The sequence below is a fragment of the Podarcis erhardii genome (assembly GCF_964252035.2).
Source record: "Podarcis erhardii genome assembly, chromosome: 2".
NCBI classification, from domain to species: domain Eukaryota; kingdom Metazoa; phylum Chordata; class Lepidosauria; order Squamata; family Lacertidae; genus Podarcis; species Podarcis erhardii.
Genome location: NC_138498.1, coordinates 49,140,921 through 49,159,901, shown reverse-complemented (window position 1 = coordinate 49,159,901; position 18,981 = coordinate 49,140,921). Strand labels below are relative to the sequence as shown.

Below are 18,981 nucleotides of genomic sequence, written 5' to 3'. Positions count from 1 at the left end.
TACACATCACATTAAATCAGGGGCCAGCAAACTTTTTCAGCAGGGGGCCAGTCCACTGTCCCTCAGACCTTGTGGGGGGCTGGACTCTATTTTCAAAAAATAATAATAATGAACAAATTCCTATGCCTCACAAATAACCCAGAGATGCATTTTAAATAAAAGCACACATTCTATTCATGTAAAAATACGCTGATTCCTGGACCGTCCGCAGGCCAGATTTAGAAGGCGATTGGGCCGGATCTGGCCCCCGGGCCTTAGTTTGCCTACCCATGCATTAAAACATAGTTACAGAGGTGGGGGTAGGAGAGACAGAAAGTCTAGTGTAAAGATATTGCCTTGATTTTTAAACAATGATCTTGTACTGATAATTTAAGTTGATGTGTCAGTAGCATACAAGCATTTCTGTTTTTGTAGTTATGGAAACAGAGTCGCTGTAATGGTAGTTTGAGATCTGCCTAGCAGAGGAGTTCACCCAGTCAATTTCATACCATAATGAGGTCTTGTTTTTCTTTCTCTCCTGAAGTGATGGCCTTCTTAATAGCTTTCATTTCACTTAAGATAGCTTGTGCCTCATCAAGTTTATATCCACCTTGGGTATCAGCCATTTTCATATCAATTCTTCAAGATGATGTAAAAAATAGAAGAGAAACAGTTATTAAGAGGAAAAACAAGACTAGTTAGCTCTAAAGAAGAAGAAGAAGAAGAAGAAGAAGAAGAAGAGGAGTTTGGATTTGATATCCCGCCTTTCACTCCCCTTCAGGAGTCTCAAAGCGGCTAACATTCTCCTTTCCCTTCCTCCCCGACAACAAACACTCTGTGAGGTGAGTGGGGCTGATAGACTTCAAAGAAGTGTGACTGGCCCAAGGTCACCCAGCAGCTGCATGTGGAGGAGCGAAGACGCAAACCCGGTTCCCCAGATTATGAGACTACCACTCTTAACCACTACACCACACTGGCTCCCAAAGACAAGGGACTTTGCTTTATGAATCTTGTTTCGGGGGTGGGGGTTAAAAAGTGATTTTTTAGCTACTGGTGCTGTACCCTGCTCAAAATCCCCACCAATGGGATTTATTATCTGTCTCCAACTTAATGAAAAATTTGAATTTAAGATTACAGAAACGGCAGCAGCAGTGTTATTACTGATATTTGTAAACCGCTCTGGAAGCCTTTTGGCTGAAGAATAAGTTAATGTTTATTATTTATTTATTTATTCAACTTTCAACTTATACACAGCCCTATACCCCGAGGTCTCAGGGTGGTTCACAACAAGACCACAACATGTAAAATCAATCCAAAAGCAATAACCCAATAATCCCCTCCCCACAAAAGCCACATTCTAAAAGGGTGTTAGATGTCAATAAGATCAACTAAAGGCCTGGTTAAAAAGGAACATTTTTACCTGGAGCCTAAAGGTGTGTAATGAAGGCTCCAGGGGAACTTCCCTGGGGAAGTTAACTTACGTCTGTTTTCATAAAGGAAGAAAAGGGGAAGTATCAAATTAAACAATGAACGGCAAACTATAGGATAAATCTTGGTTACAAGCTCGTGGGGAGTCTGGAGAGAGCAAAAATCACAAGCCCAGGTTCAGACTAAGTCAAATCATTAGACTACCCAACTAGATATAAATTAAAAATGGTAGCAGGTGAAGATAATTAACTTACTTCTTCAACGTTTGGAAACCAATTTCCTTATACTGTAGTTCCTGTCTCATGTGGGCAACTTCTCTCTTCAGTTTATTAACCTGTTGAAATGTGAACAGAGCAAAGTATTTTGTTACTTTAACAAATATTTTCCACTACTTTATTCAGAACCTTACCTTAAAACCCGTAAAACATTTCTCGACTTTCACAGAAAATGAGTCGCCCCAAGAAAGTGCACGAGGAGAGGCTACTTTTGTAAAAGGCCGCAGTGAGTCATGGGGATGGGCGACATGCAGGCAGGCTGTGGGGATTGGGGGTGGGGATTGGGGGTAGGGAGACGCAGGCAGGCTGGCGCGTGGGGATTTGGGGTTGGAGAACAGGCGTACAAGCTGGGGTGTGTGGATGGGGGTTAGGAAGACACGCGGCAAGTTGGGTTGTGAGGATGAGGCTAAAGGAGACACGGGTGCAGGCTGGGTCATTGGGTTCTGGGTTAGGGAAGCACATGCATAGGCTGGGTCGTGGGGAAGTGGGTTAGGGAGACGTGTATAGACTGGGTTGTAGGGATGGGAGCATGGAAGGCCTGCATGTAGACTGAGCCATGGGAGTGAGGGAGATCCATGTGTAGGCTGGGTTGTAGGGAAGGGCATTAGTGATATTGACCATCTCATTAGCCAAAAGCAGGCCTGTACTTCCCATTGAAATACTTATAAGTTTGTATTGATTAAAATCGTTCTTAATTTTAAATATTGTATTGTTTTTTCCTGTATTTTGTGCACCACAAATAAAATATGTGCAGTGTGCATAGGAATTTGTTCATACTTTTAAAAAACTATAGTCAGAACCCCAACAGTGTCTGAGGGACAGGGAACTGGTCCCCTGTTTAAAAAGTTTGAGGACCCCTGCTTTGGAGCATTGGAAATTTCGGGTTGTTATATTACAAGGAATTAAAAGCACAATTTTCCCCTCTTACCCTAGATTTTGTGGTAGCAATTTCCGCTTTAAGAATTTCTGGATCATATTTTGAGCTAGATGAGGAACTGGAAACTACTACAATAAAAGGAAACAAACAAACAAAACAAATATTAAAAGCACACCAAAGAAGGAACAGAAAAGTATACGAACAAATCACAATATTTCCCTTGTAAGCATTTGAGTTAATAATAATAATAATAATAATAATAATAATAATAATAATAATAATAAATGGCTGTAAACACAAAATTTTGGGTTGGCTATCTAGCAGTTTCCAGAAACAGAAGGGTTAGAGGGACAAAAAGTATTAGAAAATGGAAACAAGGGAATCTGCAGTGATTTCAATTGAAAGCTTGTCTCAAAATGTAACATCAAGATTAGAGAAGTACCAGCTTGCTCTACCAATCCTAACTTTCCATTTTAAAGGTGTTTTTTGTTTTTAGAATTTCAGCATTTAAAGTAAAACCTTTCCTACTGACAAAAGTCACTGTGACAGATTCTACTAATCAAACTTATTTGTATACATTAATGTCATATAGTATTTATCTGGAACAGCAATGATATGAGTAGCATTTTTACATATACATGCATGTAGACACTATGTGTGGTAGTTTATGCATATTACCTAATGTTATTTGCGCTTCAGTAAGGGAAATAATGCACAACTGATTCTTCTTTTGAAATTTGTCCGCACTATCCAGCACTTTCAAAGGTTACTTTTAAAAACAGAACAGCAGCTCAATTCTTGGCAGTGGGAGCTGCTGCAAGGAAAACCTCCAGGTTTTTATGAAGTTCTTTTTCTCGTGGACAGTTATTGTGGATTGTAGCCCATATCTTCAGACAGTTCCAAATCTTAACCTTCAAAAGGCAAGACGGAAAATTCCAAAATATAGCTCAGCTATGCAAAAAATTTAAAAGGCTACAGGCACCAATGATCGTGAAATGTTTTTAGTGTATAGCTTAAAGGAGATAGGTTTGTTTTCAACAGACTGATCCTATGGTGTAAGGGACAGGAGGTTGTAAGACAGGATTACAGTGGTACCTTGGGTTACGAACTTAATTCATTCCGGAGGTCCGTTCTTAACCTGAGGTACCACTTTAGCTAATGGGGTCTCCCGCTGCCGCCACGCAATTTCTGTTCTCATCCTGGGGCAAAGTTCTTAACCTGAGGTACTACTTCTGGGTTAGCGGAGTCTGTAACCCGAAGTGTTTGTAACGCGAGATGTTTGTAACCCGAGATACCACTGTAGATGCCAAGCTCCATGACATACTAGCAGAACTAGGATAAAGAACAAAAATCTAACCAAGAACTCACAACTAGTCTGAGACCCCAGCTTGTGTTCCCAGACATCATGAAGTTGTTGGTATTCTTGCTGTGCTAGTTCAAGCCTTTGTTGCTTGACCTGGTAGATCTCCTTCTGAGCAGTCAGTGCTTCTTGTGCCAGTACAAGGTAGTCCTTCAGCATGTGCTCCTGCTCCCGCCGCCATTGCACTCGAGGATCCTCTATCTGGGTAGTTTCTTTGAAACAAGTGAACATCTTTATTAAAAAGGGCAGAGATAACTTAAAACAAATAAACACAGCCAAATCTAGCCTAGAATGTAAGTTTCCACCATTTCTCATTTCTGACACTGCCAACTTGCCCACTAAAGGCATGCAATTGTTTATATACCACACACCTTCCTTAAAAACAGAGATCTGTAGAAGCTTTTTTATCCCTGTCAGGAGACCAGGACAGTTTAGCATAAGCGAAGCACCTCCTTTCAGATTTGTTTCTGTTAACACAGTATTGTTACTCCCATGGAAACTGGTAACAATCTTGAACATACCAGTGGGGAAACTAAACAGCCAAGACAGATATTGTGCACTGTACATAACACATCTTGCATTTGACCAGTTAAGTTTACTGTTTGCTTCTTTCTCTGATCACTCCCTATGCAATTTGTTCTCAAAATTTTTCAAATTACTGATACTAAGCTTTCCAGGGACCTTCTCTCCCATCACTCATATATGAAGTATGCTAGTGATTCCCAAAACTCAATTTAGGATTTACTAAAATGACACAAAGGAAATTTCGATTTCCCTGTTCCTTCAGTACAGATACATAAGGTGGTATTCAACTAAATTTCACTCAGAATAGACCCACTGAAAGTCACGTTCCGAGGTTTTGATGTATCTACCCTCTCAGACCCTCCAAGTGTCCCTATTTTCCAGGGACAGTCCTGAATTTACAGAAGCTTTCTCGGTTTCTAATTTGATCCTGGAATGTCCTGCTTTTTCTGAGGAAATCCCTATTTTCATCAGAGAAATGTTGGCGGATATGGAGTTATGAGACCCCCAAGCCAAGGAGGTAAGTAAATTACAAGCTTTAGAAGACATCTGAAGGCAGTCCTGTACAGGGAAGTTTGTTAATGTTTAATGTTTAATTGTGTTTTTATATATGTTGGAAGCCGCCAAGAGTGGCTGGTGCAACCTAGTCGGATGGGCAGGGTATAAATAATAAAATTGTTGCTGTTGTTGAACACGACATCCCTATTTTCATTGGAGAAACATTTGTGGGTATGCCCTGTGTAAAACTTAGCTGAATACCACCCAGCATATGCCAACTCTTTCTAGGCCTACTCATGCTTTTACTTGGCAGGAGACAAAGGCAGGGAAACAAGAACAACCTTTACATAATGCAGCCAAGACTGTGGTAAGTAATTGAATTGGCTTGTAATGTTAGTTATTCCCCATGTGAGATTCACAGAAGCTCCTGGGTGTCATGTAAGCAAAGTGCCCCATGCCACCAATATATGAGAGACTGCAAATAATTTGAATTTGTGTTACTGATCAAGTGCTGAGAAAAAGAAGTCTTGTGATTTGCTCAGTTCTGCTGCAGGTTTTTGTTTGGAAACCAGGAACAGGCGTTTCAGTTCTTCAGCCAGCGTTAAACGCTTCAGGCTGTCTGAACTAATCATGCTTAAGTGAGGATGCCTAGTTACCACATAATGAATAATTAATATGGAGGGGCTGCAGGATACCAAAGGAATCTAATCTGCATAATTTAGGCGTTCCTTTAAATATTTAGTAAAAACTGTTGTGGCAACGCAGCCATTAAAGGGATCCAAGCAAACCAGAAGGTTTTCTTTAGTGCTTAATGATCTATGATCCAGAAAGTCACCTGCCACTGACACAAGCCAAAACATTTAATTTTATCAGCATCTGGAGGCTGCTGGTATGATGGCTATAAGCAGGCACAACTCATTTTGACTGGAATACACTGTGTACATGCCAGCGGGTTAATGCTATTAAACACAGAGATGCAAAGGTGTTAAGAACACTTCAACAAATGGGCCCAATCCCCATCTTCCCGCTTTACACACTTAAACTTGAGTTTGTAACTTCTAATCTAGTCCTTTTCAAGGACCTCTTGCTTGACTTCTTCCAGAGCTTCTCAACCTTATTTGGTAAATAATCAAGTATAAACCCCTGGCAGTCTGTACCCCAGGATTGTCTCACATTTCTAACATTAATGGTTTTGCTATGGACAAGTTTGGGGAAGGGGATGGGGACGAGGAAAGAGAACACTGAAGAGAAAAACAGAAGCAAAGAATCCCTGGCTGACTTGTCTTAATTTCTGAATGAGGAACCAAGTACCGTATTTTTCGCTCCGTAAGGCGCACCTGACCATATGGCGCACCTACTTGGGGGGGGGTGATTCACTGACGGGCTGTCCTTCTCCCTCCTCGGGGAAAAGCCCCCAAGAGCCACACACACACTCCGCACGGCTCTTGGGGGTTTTGTGGGAGAAGTGAGAGAGTCTCACTCTGTCCCTTCCCCCACCTCCAGCAAAAGCCAGGGATAGCCGCACGAGGCCTCCATAGGGCAGCGGGATGAAGGCTCCCTGTTGCCCTGCGGAGGCTTTGCGCCGCTAAGGCAGAAGCTAAAACAGCTAGAGGGAGCGCTGTGCAGCGCTCTCTCTAGCGGTTCTGGCTTCTGGGCTAGCCCGCGAAGCCTCTGCAGGGCAGCAGGGAGCCTTCATCCCGCTGCCCTGCGGAGGCTTCGCGGGCTACCCCAGAGCTGCTCAGGAGCTTGTCGGGGCTTGGGGGGGAAGCCCGGGTTCCCCCCCCCAGCCCCAAAGAGCAGCTCATGGAGCAGGGGACAGGCTGTGCGCAGCCTTCCCGCTGCTCCCAGAGTTTGTGGGGCTGGCGGGGGAAGCCCTGGTTCCCCCCCCCCAGCCCCAGGGACCACACATTCGCTCCGTAAGACGCACATACATTTTGCCTTAGATTTTAAGAGGGAAAAAGTGTGTCTTATGGAGGGAAAAATACGTAGTTCTTACTGACAAGCTCAGCACCCAATCTCAACCTATGTCAGAACAAGAAAAAGCAGTGGTGAATGTTACGACTTCTCCAAACAGGAAGCATTTGGCAGACAAATGAACAGATAACATTAATGACAAAACCATAAACAGAATGCAAATACTACAATCTTTTCCTTCCTTATAATATTTACCAACTTATTAATTAAATCTAAGACTCTAATATATCTGTGTTAGTGTTGTTTTTGGTGTGTATGTGCCGTGAGGGTCCCATAACAAAATGGTTGCCACAGCGAGGCATGTACTTATGGAATCACAGAACTTAGAGTTGGAAGGAACTGTGAGGGTCATCAGAACTCTTTTGTCCAATGTAGGACTCAAACTCATGACCCTGAGATTAAGAGTCTCATGGTCTACTGGCTGGTCCTAAATGATGGAAAACACACTATGGATTTTTCTCCACAAACATTGATGCTGTCGTTGTTCAAGGAGCATTTGCAAGGTGGCTGCTCCACTTCCTCTCCCACACAAGCGCTTACCATCCATAAATACATCTCTCTCACACACATGGACACAAAGCAAAGGAATGCCTTTCTCAGCAGAAATCTATTTTTCCGTGGCACATTTGCGAGTGCAAACACGTGGCGTAATAAGTGGAACACACATATGGAAAAAGCCCCCTCCTGGGACAAAGAAAGTGCTCACAAACAGCGAATGGACCTATCCTGCTGCCCCTCATTTCCTGCACACCCAGAATGACAGAAATATTTCTTTATTGGGGTGCGGGGAAGGAACTAACAAAGGGATTTCTCTAACAGGGTGATTGTGGTGCCTCTTCCTTTCTCCCACCTCAGACAACCAGGAAAGCTTCCTTGATGGGGGGAAGGAAGGAGTAATGGGATTGGGATAATCTATTGTTCCTATCTTTTCCCTATCCCCGTTTCCTTGATGGGGTGGGTGAGGAAGGAGCAACAGGATAGCTCCAATGGGGAAATTTTGTTCCTTGTTTTCCTGCACCTCTGACAAGCTTTCTTGATTTTTTGGGGGGTAGGGGGACTTGCGGAGGAAAAAGCCGTAAGATTCCACCATTCACTGTCAAATTTTCTAAGTGTACTAAGAAAAGACTGAGGCAAAGAGAAAACTGGGCAACAAAATGTAGGATAAAAACTAATTTCAAAATAAGCAAGTGTAAAAAAATAACTGCAAACTCAGCAAGTGTAAACTCAAAATGAACTCAAATACTCAGGCTGAAAACTACCTGCTAAAATAACAAATGAAAATGTCACAGTGTAATTATTGTAGTTTGGTGAGGAGAAGAGTAAAAAAAAACCTCTTCCCAGAGACCACTGAGTATATATTGCCTGAAAGAAAAATAAAATGCTCCTAACTGAAGAGACAACCCCTGTAACGGAAACAGTCACGGTAAAGACCGCAGAAGCAGCCAAAAAACCAAATAGGAGTAGGTGGGGTGGGTGTGGGTGTGGCAGCTCTCGGCCTGAAACCACTAAATGTTAACCCCAAAACTTCAAAGAAGTGGATGGAGGATACAGCTAGCCCATACCACACCAGGCAATAAGCAGAAAAGACATGTCAGGCAGCCCAATGTTTACTCGTTGCTGTGGGTGCTGCAGAGGATAAAGGAGGAAGGAGGAGTTTCCTTTCATGGGAGACAGTCATTCTCCAAAGCTCTCTCTTAGCCAGAGGAAGCCACTGAGCCTTCCTTTCTTTTGAAAGAGGGGGTGGGGGGAGCACACCCCTCATAAAGAGCAGTGGAGGAGGAGGAGGAGGAGGAGCAGCAGCAGCAAAAAAGAAGAGCCGTCAGTTCCATCCGAAAAAACAACGGCTTATAGGTTCCTTAAACTTCAAAAAACAAATAAATTATCATCTTCGGCAAGTACTCAGGCACTGGCTTTTATTCAGTCCAGCAGCTATAGAAGGATGGCCCACTGGGGCACTCACAAGCCTTTTAAACCAAAATGCCAAATATGTGCAGTATTTAAGAAAGCTCAGATTATTTTGAGTCTGAAGAACAACCCAGTTGCTTGCGTCAGAGACAAATGCCAAGAAATAGTAATTTTTGCTTCTTCCCATATCCTCAAAATGAAGCCCTGGGAAAAATACTTCGTGAGAACGTTCATTAATAATGTAGTCAGGAGGCGAATATTCTAGGTTCTTAGTTCCATTTTATTATCTTTGCTTTAGATAGCACCATATAAACCACAATTTTCTGCCAGTGAAAGGTCTGTCTAAGAGAATGAAAGGAATCTGTGCCAGAAAAACATTTTTAAAACCAGGCTTCATATTTATAATATGCATGTATTATCTTCACTTAACTAAATTTAAAACTCTAAAAATTTCAATGTATCACTAATAAAATTTCAATTTATCACTTCCATAACATGACATAAAGTAGATCTTAGCAGCAAAACGGAATACAGATACATTTTGGGGTGGGGCAACACTAACTTTTTTTCTTTCAATTGAAATCTGATTCTGGTTTTCCAACTGTTTAATTTTTCTGTCTAAGCCTTACAGATTTAGCAGCAGCTAGCATTTTCACAGTGGTTTTGACTGTAATCGTATTACCATTTAACTGAGACTTAACATCTACTGAACTCAGTGGGACTTGTTTTGGGTAGACAGCTAAAGTACTGAGCTTTCTACCAGCCTAAAGTGCTTCAAACACCATATACTACAGATACAGAACTGAGGTTAAACAAAAAGTAGCTTTTCTAAGGCCACCTTTTCACAGCTGAAACTAGACTTGAACCAGGGATTTATGGTTCATAGTTCAGAATCTAAGCCACTCTACTGCAGCAGGTATCTAACTGAGCAATGACAAGGCACCTGTTGAGATGTACTCCAGAATGAAACAGAGCATTTTTTCAACCCCTAGACAGGTGCAATATGAGTTTTCATGTTGGCCCATTTATATAAAGGATGGCTGCCCAATCAGCTGAAAGTCAAAAGCTGTTATATGGAGACCATCAAAGGAAACTGAAAGTAGTGGGATAGTTAATCAGATGCTGCAGAAGCCACTCAGGAGGGTGTGCACCAACTTTTCACAAGGACCAGTGGGGAGAGCTGGGATGTTACAAATAATAAACCAAAACATGGATCTTTATTCATCAGACAAGGATAGTGTCTATTGAAGCCTCCATTTAGACCCTCTGATTCTAAAATTTATTTCTGTTTTATTTATATTATTGGTTTATCTTTGCATTTATCTTTGCATCCTGGGACAAGATATAAATAAAATAATGATACTAGTAAGTACATGCATGCATGTTATTGGTAGTAACAAACATAGCGGCATAGCATGTTTTCATCGCACTCAGGGTGCACGCACGTACACCAGGAGGGACAGGTAATGGAGGGCAAATGGAGCCCACCGTATACCAGTCCAGCCCTCATTGCCAACAGAGTGACTCCAGCTCCAAACTGCTTTGATCAGATCCCAAACTTGCAAAGCGGTGCACGGAAGGCTTGGGGAGGGCGGTGTGCCCCCCAGAAAAATGCACCAGGGGGTAACCTCCCTGGCAGCACTTTCCCGCCCTACTTTATGCCCCTGGTAACAAGGTTTTGTTATATGCATTTGGATCCAGTGCTGCTCGGGAATCCTAACAAGCAAAAAGATGTCATTGCAGTTTATAAATCTGTGGTTAAAATCAATGCACTTTTAAAAGGTTCAGTCCACCATCCTGATTCAAAATGGCACCCAACTGTATTGAAACATAGACAAAACCCTAATCTCTGATCTCAGGAACCATCACTAAAATTATGCCTATATTCAAGAAACACGTGTATCCTCAGAATTTCAAATCAAAAGGAAAAATGAAACAATGAAAGAAATGGATCAGGTGGGATGTTTATAATATGTAATACTTGAAAGTAGTTTCTTCTCTAATTCTCATTAGTAATAATGAAAAACCCTCTGCCGTATACCTGCAAAAGAGGATTCATGTTCCTTCTATCAATCACAAGCTGTATCAGGAATGTACAAGGACAGAATATGAACAAGCATAGCAATTCTGTTTTTATTAATATATCGTATTTTTTTGCCCCATAGGGCGCACCGGCCCATAGGGGGCACCTAGTTTTTTGGGGGGGAAATAAAGAAAAAAATTTATTTCCCCCCCCCAAGCACGGGGCTGGGGCGGGGGAAGCCCGAGCTTCCCCCGACCCCAGCCTCCAGAACAGGCTGCTATCTGCAAGCCTAGGGAGCCCGGCGGGAAGTCGCACCGGTCTCCCCAGGCTTGCGGAGAGCTGCCCGAAGCCTGGGGAGCGCTGAACAGCGCACCCCAGGCTTCGGGATGCAGGCAGCTCTCTGCAACCCTGGGGAGACCGGCATGAAGTTGCGCTGGGCTCCCGAGGGTTGCGGAGACCTGCCCGAAGCCTGGGGAGCGCTGAACAGCGCACCCCAGGTTTCGGGCTGCAGGCTGCTGTCTGCAAGCCTTGGGAGCCCGGCGGGAACTCCCACTGGGCTCCTAAGGCTTGCGGATAGCTTCCTGAAGCCTGGAGAGCGAGAGGGGTTGGTGCGCACCGACCCCCTCTCGCTCTCCAGGCTTCAGCAAAAGCCTGCATTTGCCCCATAGGACGCACACACATTTCCCTTTCATTTTTGGAGGGGGAAAAGTGCGTCCTATAGGGCGAAAAATACAGTATATATGCTTTGATTCGTCAACAAAAAGTTACATGCTTTAGCTAAATAAGAATCAGACCAGCCAGGCATTTGGAAGCAGGAGATCAGTGTATGGTAGAGTTAGGGATATCAAGCAAATTCAAGGTGCAGATGCATCTCAACATGAGACGCCCAGATGGATTTTATTAGATGGATATAATATGTGTGAATTATTATTACATACAGAATCATTTAACACTTACGGGTGTTGTGGTCGATATAATAGACTCCAACTTGGGGGTCATACGCTTCTTCCCATCCCAATGGTAATTCATCACTTATGCAGTCAGCAAAGGTTAGTGGTTTAGTATACCTGAAATGGAAATCATGTCAGTATTTAGATCACATCAAATTGTCCCAAAAGTAGGGCAGACTTTCATTAAAATGTATTACGGGAAGAGTGGTAGGTTTCTGCACATCAAAGGTTTAATTTTTAGCAACACACCTACAAATTCATTCACTTTCCCCACTTACTCAAGACAGAGAGTTGATTTCAATATTCTTCCTAGAAAAAGCTTCCTAGACCTAGCTCTGGCTCAGGAAGTACTCGTTCAGAAAGAGAACGTGGAGAACTCCTATAAACAAATTCTGCCCCCACAACTGAACAAGCTTGCCTGTGGGGGAGTCTTATTTCAAAAATATGAAGGCATGTAGGAGCAAGTTATGTTTGATTTATGGTGTGTGAATTATTAACACTGTGCAATGCAGGACAAGGAGATGAGGAATATTAACTGTGTCGTGTGACTTTTTTCATTCCTGTGTATGGTATTACACCCAGAATTGTAATTGACAAACTAAATTATGTTCTTAAAGTTTTAGACCACTGCAAAGTACAAACCTAAACATTGGGTATATCAATCAAATCACTTTTCTTCAATTATTCACGTACATGTGAGATTTTTCCATCTGTAAAGACTCAGACTAATTCACTTTTCTGAAAACTAAACTAATTGTATAATTGTCAAGCCTCCACTTTTTGGCTTAGTTCTGCAATTAAACTAGGAGAGGAAGGAGCACCCAACAACATTTATGACCAAGAACATTTATGAAAAAATCCAGCCAAGTTACTTTTAAATCCTATAGATTTCACTGAAAGTTCAAGGACTGCTAAAATTCTACTAGGTAAAAGGTAAAGGTACCCCTGCCCGTACGGGCCAGTCTTGACAGACTCTAGGGTTGTGCGCCCATCTCACTTAGGAGGCCGGGGGCCAGCGCTGTCCGGAGACACTTCCGGGTCACGTGACCAGCGTGACAAAGCTGCATCTGGCGAGCCAGCGCAGCACATGGAAATGCCGTTTACCTTCCCGCCAGTAAGCGGTCCCTATTTATCTACTTGCACCCGGGGGTGCTTTCGAACTGCTAGGTTGGCAGGCGTTGGGACCGAGCAACGGGAGCGCACCCCGCCGCGGGGATTCGAACCGCCGACCTGACGATCGGCAAGCCCTAGGTGCTGAGGCTTTTACCCACAGCGTCACCCGCGTCCCATACTAGATAGAAATTCTACTAGATAACACCAATTACAAACTGTTTTAATAGCTCCACAGTGGCACCTTATATTCCTGTCACAAATCCTGCTGATTCATAATGAGGACCTAAGATTACACTAAAATGCCTTTGAGTTCTCTCAGAGAGTTTATGACCAAGTATCAAAGTTTTAGAGCCACATGGGACATTTAAAGCACATCCAACACACATTTAAAGCCCATGACTTCTACCCAAGAATCTCTAGAGAGTAGGACCCAAACCAATGGCTTTAAGTTACAAGAAAGGAGATTCCAACGAAATGTCAGGAAGAACTTGTCAATCCTTCTAAAACTGTGGTGCCAAGAACTAGACACAGTATTCATTCTTATTGAAGATTGTCCTCCAAGACTGTCCCAGCTTCCAGAAATGCCTGTTTAAATAGCACTAATCTCAGAGCCTAGAGGTAGAGCAGGGCTCTGCCACTCTGGGCCAACTTGTGCAATTTGATTTATGGCAAGCATGCATGTGAATTAACCCTAGGCAGTGGAGAGAAGCCTACTTGTTCTCTTGTTTAAGCCTGAAGGAAATGAATAATTAAGCTGGTAGTTTTTTAATATTTTAAAACGCCACTTTAAAATGAACCCTTTTGCCCTCTTTCTTTTCTCATACAGTATTCTATTGGAGAAATAACTAAAGAGAAACACAGGTAGAAGGAAAATAGGCATGCTGTCTGTGCTAACAAGTGCTTTAGTAGATGTTGGAAATACTGTACAAGAAGCAAATCAGTTACTGCAGGGTAGAAGGAAGCATGTCAAGTTTAAGTCTGTGGCTGGTGGATGGCTGAAGAAACAGCAAGGAAAACATTATTATTGTATGGCTTCTCTTACTATCAAGGGAAGCAACAGTTTGAATTGGGTATGGAGGGAGCTAGATTATCTTATGGAAGGCAATAAAATATGATATCTGAAAATAATGGTTTCCCCCACAACTCTTTGAAATCTAGCAAAGGAATACAATTAAGACAGGGTCTATTTTGAAGTTGAGAGAAGTGGAAACTGTGGTCCAAATCCATGGGGAACAGAGTGGAAGGGAGGAAGCCTTGTTGCACAAGTGATGCCTCATTGATGGGGCTCTTCTAAAGCCTCTTCCCTCCCCTTCCAGGGGAGGGAAGCAGGCAAGCAGGATACATTATCCCAGTTCAGTGACATATTCCAGCCAGGTAAAAACACTTGAGGAGACTGAGAACAGGCCTGTTGGGGCGTATTTCCTGGGGAGAGTCTGAAGCACTGGAGGTCTGGAGGGCTGCATTAGGCCCTGTGCCTGAGGTGCATTACTCCAGGCTACTTGTTTAAGATGTGCATAACAACGAGCCATGCTAACACATTCAGCATGCCTTAAGGAGAATGTGCACCTCATTCGTTTATGAAGATGGAATTGTACACGTCTCCGGCAGGCCTTGGGGCATTTGCATATACGTGCATAGCTTAGTTGGCAGAACATGGGACTCTTAATCTCAGGGTCATGGGTTTGAGCCCCACGTTGGGCAAAAAGATTCCTGTATTGCAGAGGGTTGGACTAGATGACCCTTGCAACTCTAGAATTCCATGAGTCTATGGCTGAATTTTGTACATTCTCTGAGCACATTGCACAAACCATCGGTGTTGTGCCAAACTTCTTCATCCACAAAGAGAAGGGCTCCTTTCATCTGCAGAAGGGCTTTTGATTCCCCAGAGGGACTCTGTTGGCTCAAGGGGAGAGCTTACTTTTGCTGATTCCTCTTCCCGTCTGCAGCCTCTGTGCCACTTTTCACATTGCTCAGTTTGTTGGGAGGACCTCCCACTTGCCTTCAGTCTAGGTCTTGAAATGTTACAGGTCCAAATGCAAGGACTACTTTACCAACTTCCCTAGGGAGCCATGTCAGTGTCACAGAATTGTAGAGTTGGAAGGGCCCTGAAGAGTCATCTAGTACAATCCCCTGCAATGCAGGAATTTCAGCAAGCTCACCCATGATTAACAGGTGGTGGCGTGTCATAAGGGGGTGCAAACAAACCTGCCCCTACCAGAGCAAAAGCTACAGCTAACAATTTTTGTCAACACAGGAGAAGCAGTAAGCTTGTCATTGCTGATGCTGAAATGAATGAATGCAAGCAAAATGCATTTGATCTTCAAAGGGATGGACATGTTGCTGATTTATTGGTACCCTTTGCCTGCTACACCAATATAGAGCTGCTGGTTTACAAAATGAAAACCTTTCTGTACTTTTTTTTTTAAAAAAATGAATTGGTGATCATGTGTATCAAAAGAGGTTTTATTTAAAAGTTATCAATATGAAATTAAATGAGATTTGTCAATAACGATTTCCCATCACCAAAGACCCTATAGCAAAAGAATACATCACCAAAGAATACATCACCAAAGAATACATCACCAAAGAATACATCACAAAACCTATCCTAATTCTAATTTTTATTGACTTAAGAAACATGATTCTGAAAAATAATTTTTAAGGTGGGGCTCTTTCCACACCAGCAGTCATGATTACTTTAATCACAGTATATATTCATTTGTAAGCACAAAACAAAGAAAAACTGCAGAATTCTTTGAGCTTTATTTGCATACCGTAAGATTAGCAATAGTAAGGCTCCAACAAATTAGTTATAAGGAATACAAATCTAAATGCAATTGAAAGAAAAGACAAATTTTGGATAAATAGTATGTTATAATTAAGCCTCCAAAAGAGTGATTTAAATTCTAAAATTTGAGATTTAATATTGGAAAATTATATTCTATGAATTGAAACAAGTTAATAATTTGCTAGTAAAATCTATGAGTTTGGAATGCAGGAGCAAGAGATGTGAGGAAGTCCAAAGATGAGAATGAAATGTGGATATTCGAAAATATTATGTTATTATGTATGTTCTTTATTGTTCAAACAAAAATTTAATAAATATCATTTTTTAAAAAAAATATTTGCATACCGCATGCAAATTCATATCCTTAGAAATCACCTAAATTCTCCAACACATTCACATTTATCTTTAAGCTCTCCTGTAACAGGGAACAAAACATCTCTGAAATGCTTCCTTCCCTTTTTCTACATCTGTACACATGATAAAAAAATCTTTTGTCTTGTATGCTTTATTCAAGTTTGACTAACAATGGCTTTCCTGTGAACATTTTACCAAATTTACCTTGCATATCTCCATGTTTATTCCTATAAATATTTTAAGATTCAAAAGTTTGGTACACCCGCACATGCACATGAGCGGCCTACTAAATCCGTCCATTCCTTTTTTTGTTGGACACAGGTCATATACACAGATATACACACTAACACCTTGCATCACATCTAGAATTCTTGTATTCAACTGTGAGAAGAAGCAACTTTCAGCAAAGATGGGTAAGTAGTTTATTTTAATTTTCTGCTAACTACCACACCTGAAGAATAGCTTATTGAAAACAAAAGTTTGCACCAAAGAAAAAAACTGGTCAAACAAAAAACACAACTTTACTATTTGACAGAACTTAAAAATTGCTGAGGATTGTGTCTATCAATCAACTACCATGAAATGGAATTTAAATTTATTCAACCTTTAATGTCTGACATTTTAATGTATTTTTAATCTTTTGTTGGAAGCTGCCCAGATGGGTGGGGTACAAATAAATTATAATTATCATCATCATCATCATCACATTTCAATAAATAAATCTGCACAACCAAAACCTCTATAGAGTCTTTTGTTATATACTGAAGGAAGGATGCTTTCGTTTACGCAACTCACACCATCTTTAATCTGCCACTTCAGTAGCAATCACAACAAAAATAGAACCAAAAACAAACAGCATGCTCTCCAATTAAGTAGCTGAAAACCAATTAATCAACTAAATCTTTAATAGATTGCCGTCTAAACTGATTAAAGCTTGCAGTGCCATTAATAATACAGAAAAGGCTAGCCATTGTACTTTTCAGTTTAAATAAAAACCCTTATTATTTCTTTGCAAAAAGTTCATCTTAAACAGTTTCATCGTAGATCACTTGTGTCTTCTATAATCATAGGTTGCACTGACAATTATTAGCAATAATGTAGCAAAACAAGTTATTTTCTCTTTTTAGCTGACACACAAATATTTCTGAATTACTGTTAGAGAGGTGAGAAGGATTTAGGCTTTTCTATGTCCAGTTCTGATCCATATTTGTTCCACAAACTTTGACCAAATTATTAAAGCAATAAAGTGGAGCATCACTTATATAATATGGAAATTACTGGCAAAATAGCAAGAGACTAGCAGACTCCCAATGACTGGTTAATAATAATAATAATAATAATAATAATAATAATAATAATACCCAGCCACTCCAGGTGGCTTACAGCATATCTAAAAACATAAAATACCAAGCATTAAAAACCTCCCAATAAAAGGCAGGGCAGTCCAACTTTTAATGCTAAGTGGGCTGGGACTTAACATTAAACCTGGGACTAATTGCAGAGCCAATGCTCCATCACTGAGTCGTGGACCTTGCCCAAATACTGTAACGAGACAACACCCCATTATAAGGCTTCAACTGAGTTGCGCTGATCCTGAATAACATAATTCAGTGTGTGGGAGGGAGCAGTAAAGGTACTTTTCTAATAAACATAAGGCTTTCATTTTCTGGCTGGTAGGTTGTGGCAAATGAAGTCAGTAAGGGCTGCCTCACACATGTTTTATACATAATTTTATTTCTAATGACCTAGAAGGGATATGTGAGCTACTGAAAAGCTCTGTTTTAGGCAAAACAAAAACTGCATCTGTGGTGCCTGATCAGCAATAAAGGATGCATACACAGAAATAATGATTGAATGCTACAGTCACTGAATGATTAACACGCATGTGTGAACCAGCTAGTAGTGCACAGTAGATGATTCTCTACATACTTTCAAGTTTACTCACAGTTCTAAAATAGTAAACAATAGAGAAAAGGGCCCCTAAATTCTTCTCCAATGCAACAAAATGTTTCTTTTGTTTACATATTTCTAGGCTCCAGAGAGAGTTTCCGAACAAGAAGCATGCTTTCTGACTTTAGAGAAGACATTGGAGTGCTTCCAGCTGGAACCTATCTCCTCCTCTGGAGAAACAAAAAATTGGGTCAGTACACATTTTTAAAGGCCCAACAGAGATAGCTTCCGATGAGGAAAAATGTTTCTCCTGAACACTCTGACAAAATCAGGATAATGGAAAACTTGAAGAATATGGAATATGGAAAACTAGAATGCAACGCTAAGGTAACAGCCCAGCTATACACATGTTCTCTTAGAAACAAGACCTGCCTCCAATCCGTGTCATATACATCCTAGTATGTGTGTGCATAGGTTTGCAGGCTACACATCTACTAAAAAAATAATCCACCAAAGAAAGAAATACTTTCTATCCCTACAACAGTTCTGTTGGACTGAAGACAACAATGTCCACATTCAGAAGTAATGCTAAACCATGATTTAGCCTCCTGTTAATTTACATAAAAATGAGTATAAATAATTGATGCGCACAGAATTACAGCCCTGTAGATTCCTGTTTTGTCAAAAACATCTATCTTAAGAGTATTGGCTTGCAAATCCACAAGCTATAATGTAAAACAATGACAGGAACTTGTTTAGTTTTTTTTTTACATTTAATTTGTATGCTGCTTAGAGCAATGTTAGTTATAAACAAAAACCAACATCAGATTACAATCATTTAGAATACCGCTGAATTTTAATTAGCAAGAGGAGGTTTTTTTGCAAATGGTACAGGTCTAACTTCTTTGTTACAAATATAGCTAAATAGTGGATCTTCTGAATAGACATACTTAGCGCCATTAAATACACAACTGTTATTTGACTGGTCAAGTAACAAATGTATTTCCTGATGTGAAGTAGTCTACATTAATTGATAATTATGACA

The 18,981-nt window shown here is 41.1% G+C and overlaps 1 protein-coding gene across 1 annotated transcript in view; it reads right to left on the bottom strand.

Annotated features, from left to right (window-relative positions):
* Positions 1 to 18,981, bottom strand: part of WWC1 (WW and C2 domain containing 1) — an 80,736-nt gene that overhangs the window by 33,410 nt on the left and 28,345 nt on the right. Inside the window, exons 2-6 of the mRNA XM_081845918.1 lie at positions 11,799 to 11,908; positions 3,928 to 4,131; positions 2,611 to 2,687; positions 1,662 to 1,741; positions 489 to 618 (exon numbers count right to left, since the gene is read on the bottom strand). Coding sequence (XP_081702044.1) covers positions 489 to 618; positions 1,662 to 1,741; positions 2,611 to 2,687; positions 3,928 to 4,131; positions 11,799 to 11,908 — 601 coding nt within the window. The remainder of the gene's footprint in view (positions 1 to 488; positions 619 to 1,661; positions 1,742 to 2,610; positions 2,688 to 3,927; positions 4,132 to 11,798; positions 11,909 to 18,981) is intronic.